Below are 7297 nucleotides of genomic sequence, written 5' to 3' on the forward strand. Positions count from 1 at the left end.
TGTCTTCTATTGTTGAACTACAGATATACTGTTCTGTGTCTTCTATTGTTGAACTACAGATATACTGTTCTGTGTCTTTTATTGTTGAACTATATATATTTAACATTGTGTCTTCTATTGTTGAACTACAGATATACTGTTCTCTGTCTTTTATTGTTGAACTATATATATTTAACATTGTGTCTTCTATTGTTGAACTATACACTCAACATTTTGTGTCTTCAAACCATAAGAATACACAACAAAGTATCTTTCAACTGATAATTACTTGTTAACAAAGTACATACTAATATATAGTAAGTATAGGGTATTATTTAAGTCTCATTCTTTGTACACTTTTTATAAAAGTTAATACCATAGTTAACTTCTTTAATCACATCATCTCCATAAAAGCTGTAACACTGAAAATTAATGTGACATTACAGCTTCTCTTGAATCTGTTGAAAAATACTGGAATCATGAAAGAAACAAACAATTCTATGATGTAAAGTTAAATAATGTAAATTTTGTTATGTTCCTCTCACTGTTTTCTATTAATATTTGGTTCACATTAGAACTTTTAACTTTGGAGTGAAATAAAAAACATGTTAAAAAGGTTTGAAAGGGCACATTATTAGTAAGATAGAAAGTATATGAAATTGTAAAGTTAACATTTATTTAAAGAAAACCTGAAGAAGCATGCTTACCAAAGAAGTTGTCAGTAACTATTGTGGTTCGACCAAGGATAAGGAAGAAAAAGGAAAATAAGTGTTAGTCAGAATATTATCAGTAATATTTAAAATAACAACACAGATGTAATAATTAACTGCTATAATTATAAATGGCAGATATTAACTTGAAACTGATTATATATAACTCTAATATACATATATTTGGACCTATAATAATTGAAGACAAAGAAGACTTTCTTTGATAACTCATAACCATCACTGACAAAGTTAATTATCACGAACATTTCTATGTACCAATGTATCTTTATTCATGATTGAAACGTAACATTCCTGGAAGTGATAAATTTGTCTTCCTATTTGACAATTATTTATAAATTATCAAATTCTACCCATGTTTAATAATAATATTGTAGCTTTAACAATAACATTATAACTTATTCTAGTGTCTTATAATTCTTTTTTCATAGATAGATGGTTGTGGGGCAAAACACCAATAAAAGTAGTCATTAATACTTTAGCCGGGAAGCCTCAAGTCCGTGCAAACCACATACTGCCAACTTTAAATTTTACAATACTGTATTACAACAGTAATTTTTGGTACAAGCTATGATCAACAATTCCTGAAGAACATAAAATGAACAACACAAACGAGTTGAATGAAACCCAAACATATTTACAGTATTCTGCTAGTTACTGTATGAATGTACATGACTGAATTACTATCTATAGTTTCAATTAATCACTTCTGTATGCACTTAACCAGAAACATAACACATGTATGATTTGTGTTTAAATAACAAGCATACAAAACACATGTATGATGTGTTTAAATAACAAGCATACATAACACATGTATGATGTGTTTAAATAACAAGCACACAAAACACGTGTATGATTTGTGTTTAAATAACAATCATACAAAACACGTGTATGATTTGTGTTTAAATAACAAGCATACAAAACACGTGTATGATTTTGTGTTTAAATAACAAGCATACAAAACACGTGTATGATTTGTGTTTAAATAACAAGCATACAAAACACGCGTATGATTTGTGTTTAAATAACAAGCATAAACTTTGCTCTACAAAGGTCCTACATAAACAAACATTACAATACTGACAGTAAATAAAAGGATATTTAAATGATCAATCTACAGCTATTACAGTTTCCACTTGTTTCAATACTTCTATTATAGCAAGAAAGAGTAATATAAAAATGTTTCTGGTATTTAATAATTATAGTTTTAGAGACACACCACTGACAAAATTTTCAATACACAAATTACCTGAAATATAATGAAATCATTTTTATTAAATATTAACCATGTAATGGCTTTTTTTCCCCATTAAAAATAATAACTATGATATAAAGTTTCTGAAGTAAGACTAGGACTTGAAACTAACCTTCTTAGCCAGTGACAAATGTTTCTGTAAAACTTACTTACAAAAGTGCCAGCCACACTGACAAATGTTACTATACAAGTTACTTGCAAAAGTGTCAACCAAACTGGCAAATGTCACAATAAAAGTTACTTGTAAAAGTGCCACAACACTGGAAAACATTACTATAAAAGTTACTCACAAAAGTTTCAACCAAACTGGCAAATGTCACTATAAAAGTTACTTGTAAAAGTGCCACAACACTGGAAAACATTACTATAAAAGTTACTCGCAAAAGTGTCAACCAAACTGGCAAATGTTACTGTATAAGTTACTTGTAAAAGTGTCAACCAAACTGGCAAATGTTACTGTATAAGTTACATATAAAAGTGTCAACCAAACTGGCAAATGTTACTGTATAAGTTACATATAAAAGTGTCAACCAAACTGGCAAATGTTACTGTATAAGTTACATATAAAAGTGTCAACCAAACTGGCAAATGTCACAATAAAAGTTACTTGTAAAAGTGCCACCACACTGGAAAACATTACTATAAAAGTTACTCGCAAAAGTGTCAACCAAACTGGCAAATGTCACTATAAAAGTTACTTGTAAAAGTGCCACCACACTGGAAAACATTAACATTACTATAAAAGTTACTCGCAAAAGTGTCAACCAAACTGGCAAATGTTACTGTATAAGTTACATACAAAAGTGTCAACCAAACTGGCAAATGTTACTATACAAGTTACTTGTAAAAGTGCCACCACACTGGAAAACATTACTATAAAAGTTACTCGCAAAAGTGTCAACCAAACTGGCAAATGTTACTGTATAAGTTACTTGTAAAAGTGCCACAACACTGGAAAACATTACTATAAAAGTACTCACAAAAGTGTCAACCAAACTGGCAAATATCACTATAAAAGTTACTTGTAAAAGTGCCACCACACTGGCAACAAACAAAAAAACAAGTTCTGAGTTGTGTGTTCTTAGCAGACACCAAGTTATCTTATGTTGATTTCCAGAAAGACCAACATATATTTTTAATATACTATCACATTTTAGATCTATATTCGTAATAATAATAATAATTACATTTTCTAACGTTAAACAGAAAAGATAAATAAAAATAAAGCTCACTTATCACTTGTATATGTTTACTTGGTATTTCAAACGTGGGAAATCCCACCAAAAAATGCAACACAACAATGACCAACAATCTACCAAAAAAGGCTTATTAACTGATTATCGTAGTGTGGTAAGTTCTCCTATAAAAGCTGTGCTTGCGGCCAACTGTCTTTTGTTAAGTACTTTTAACCATGGTTTATAACTGTTCCAAATATTCATAATCATGCTTGGATTATAAACAAAATAATGGTGTTCCTTAATGGCCACTGGCTAAACACTAGAACCTGCTTTTTGTGGGGTAAATGCAGCTAATTTCAAACCCTGGTATTAGTGGTGTGTACTTCCACTTTTCAAGTTTGTGTCTATAAATTTGTGTAAATATCCATTATTAGTGCGAGTGATGGTTAACTTAAGGTTCAAACTGACCACAGAAGGTTGCCCAACATTGTCCATGACAAGTACCCATTTTAGGGAATATGCCCCTTGATATTCAATATGATTCTTGTACCGTAATATTCATTAAGATACTCTTCAAAATAATATTTCGAAAGACCAAACACAGAATGAAAATTATCAGTCTCACAGTTCTAATTCAACTGCCCTATGGTACTAAAGTCCATATGAGAAACATAAGGTACCTTCACTAACATGTTTCACAAATACAGCCAACTTCAGTAGACCTAACACATAAAAATTCCTTGGAAAACTTAAGGTACCTTCACTAACATATTTCACAAATACAGCCAACTTCAGCAGACCAAGACACAAAAGTTCCTTGGAAAACTTAAGGTACCTTAACTAACATGTTTCACAACTACAGACAACTTCAGCAAACCAAGACATAAAAATTCCCTGTAAAACTTTAGGTACCTTCACTAAGATATTTCACAAATACAGCCAACTTCAGCAGACCAAGACACAAAAATAACATAGTGTGTATATCTTCACAAAATTTGGCAGTCTTTCAGTTAATATTACAAGTCTTTCACATGCAAAAAATTTTATTTTTAGTGAAGTATTTTTAATAAAATAAAGATTTCTCCATTAATATATTAAGTATTTGTTTTGAATAGTCTGTGTACAAAGTAATTTTTATGTTAATATTGAAAATACTTTTCCTCATCTCAAAAATCTCTAATTTCCTTTGTGTAATCCCTAAAACTTCCTAAATGTATTTCAAACGTTTTTTTTTCAGTAAAACTTTATAGTTTATCTGTTATTTGCTCTACCTTATCTCAAAACAGGATGGGTCAATTCGACCACATTCGTAACCACCAAAAAATAAAATCTAAATTAACCTTTTTTTTCTTTCTAGAATGACTTGAAATTGTAACATGAAACTACATTTGTTTATCCTAAGTAGCTTTAAGTTTATAACAGTATATATCTATTTATAATTAAATTTTATTGTTTTATTGCCCTTTGAACCATGTCTAACAACTATCCATGCCATTATAAGTTGTAAATCACTCAGGGAATGTGCAGGTCACGTTATGCTAACTAATTACATTACCCAAGAGCTACTATGAGCTGCACGAGTACATGCCTCATGAGCCATTTTAATTATATTATTATTATTGCTTATTTTACCTAATCTAGTCTTAAATAACTTAAAAAGATCCGTACTTTTAATTTTAGTTACATTGATAATAATAAATGAAGAATAAATACAAAAAACAAGAAATAACATACTCACCTAATCTTCTTTTTTCTTGCTCTCGATTGTTGATAGTAAAGCCTACTTTTTTATAATAATGGTAGTAACACACCAAATAATTTGTATTTAATTAAATAATGCATCAAAGAACATATAATACTAACATGCAAAAAGTAGACAATATCTCCTAACTCTCAAAATTTTCAGGCTTTCTAACTATGCGACAAGAGCCGTTACGAATTCATCCAAGCTAGTCGTTAACTTTCCCATGGGAACGATGTTGCTACTCTGAGTGAAATTGACTATTATCTGTTTAGAACACATCATTATACAATACGCCATTTGGTAGATGTAAACCTTGACTTTCTACTGTTATAGGTCATATATAATGAAACGTAAGACAGAACTATCAACGAATTGTGAAAGAGAGGATGTGACAGGTGGGTGTGGCAGGAGGGGTCCGATTTTCTAATCGATAGTTCTGTAACCAAACAAAATTGAAGGCTATAAAAATTATGGTTTGTTTGAGCAATAATGATTTTATTTTACACTTAATTTTGTACTTTTTCGAGAGGTGGAGGATAAAATAGGGATGATGACATGCTAAGAAAAAATGTGTCATGTGGGTCACACTATGGTAAATTCAGGATTTTTTTAAATATTGCCTTGTACAATTAAGAACTTAAAACTTGTATACTATTAAAATATGAACTATTAGCTAAGCTAATATAAAGTAGTTTAATAAAATTTTGAATGTAAGACACAAACCTTGTGTCATGTGCAGTAAAGGGTACCTGGGGCAATAGGGTTAAACAGTGAACTTCAGCAGACCAAAGACAAAATATAGTGGCAAACATAAAGTGAAGTAACTCAAACAATATTAAAATGTGTATAGCAAACACATTTTAACTTACAGCAATCTCTAAGTGTGTAAATATGCTGGCCTTCATACACTCCCATTCTATTATATACTGTTTTTAAACATAAGCACTGGTGAATTTATCAAGAAGCTGCCCGTACACTCTAGATAGCTAATACATTGTGATAGAAGAAAATGAAGGAAAAAATTTCATTAAATTACTTACGGAATAAAAAATGATCCATATTTCTGTGCTGCTTTCTACACATATTTTTTATGAAACTTACATAACTTGAATGGTTACATACAACAACATTGTTGTTTGAGAAACCAAAAGTTGAACTCATTACACACCTTATGACTAGAATTCATAAAACAAACACTGATTCCTTTAACTGTACATAGTTTTTCTGAAACAAAAATAGCCATACTTACTAAAACAGAAAACAAAACATTAGTTAATAATTTGTTTTTGATATAATTCATACCGTTCTCACCCTTCGGAAAATGTTCATTTTCTGTTTCACTGTCACTGTCTACAATGTTTGGTTAGGTCAGGAAAAAGTTACGTGCAGAACACGGGATCAATCACGCAAGAAAAAAAGAAATAAGAAAGTGTGTCAGAAACCACTAGCGTTTCATGCAACATGGTCCACAAGATGTCTGCTTTAAAAAACATGTACAAATAAATTACTAACTGTTTCCTCATTCACAGTTTTTCACACCACTCAATGATGAGATGTTAGCCTTGAGAAAGTCTCAAAATTATGACTGGCAAGAACTCACTGTTACTCATACTAACAAACTAGGCTACTAGTGGGTACCTAACAAAAGAGGAACAAACTTTAATCTCAAACTCAGAAATGAGAGATACCATGATGGTAAAAACAGGTTCTTATCCTTAAACTTAATGTGTATAATTCACAAATGTAAACCAAAAATGTAACTTTGTTTTATTTCTTTGATCATTTCACTGGGTGACAGTCACAAAGAAGTTTTATATTATTCAAACAGTGTAAAACTACACAGGTCTACTTGATCATTTCACTGGTTGACAGTCACAAAGTAGTTTTATATTATTCAAACATACAAAGCTACATAGGTCTACTTGATCATTTCACTGGTTGACAGTCACAAAGTCATTTTTATATTATTCAAACATATAAAGCTACACAGATCTACTTGATCGTTTCACTGGGTGACAGTCACAAAGTAGTTTTATATTATTCAAACATATAAAGCTACATAGGTCTGGTTGATCATTTCACTGGGTGACAGTCACAAAGTAGTTTTATATTATTCAAACATATAAAGCTACACAGATCTACTTGATCGTTTCACTGGTTGACAATCACAAAGTAGTTTTATATTATTCAAACAGTGTAAAGCTAAATAAGTCTGGTTGAACGTTTCACTGGCTGACAATCACAAAGTAGTTTTATATTATTCAAACAGTGTAAAGCTACACAGGTCTACTTGATCGTTTCACTGGGTGACAGTCACAAAGTAGTTTTATATTATTCAAACATATAAAGCTACACAGATCTACTTGACTGTTTCACTGGTTGACAATCACAAAGCAGTTTTATATTTTTC

The 7297-nt window shown here is 30.6% G+C and overlaps 1 protein-coding gene across 1 annotated transcript in view; it reads right to left on the reverse strand.

Annotated features, from left to right (window-relative positions):
* Positions 1-686: 686 nt before the first annotated feature.
* Positions 687-7297, reverse strand: part of LOC106476060 (JNK-interacting protein 3-like) — a gene marked incomplete at its 3' end in the record, with an annotated part of 21958 nt that continues 15347 nt past the window's right edge. The window contains exons 6-7 of the mRNA XM_022380032.1: positions 6199-6237; positions 687-704 (exon numbers count right to left, since the gene is read on the reverse strand). Of these exons, the coding sequence (XP_022235740.1) occupies positions 687-704; positions 6199-6237 (57 nt within the window). The remainder of the gene's footprint in view (positions 705-6198; positions 6238-7297) is intronic.

The sequence above is a fragment of the Limulus polyphemus genome, unplaced genomic scaffold (assembly GCF_000517525.1).
Source record: "Limulus polyphemus unplaced genomic scaffold, Limulus_polyphemus-2.1.2 Scaffold9728, whole genome shotgun sequence".
NCBI lineage: Eukaryota > Metazoa > Arthropoda > Merostomata > Xiphosura > Limulidae > Limulus > Limulus polyphemus.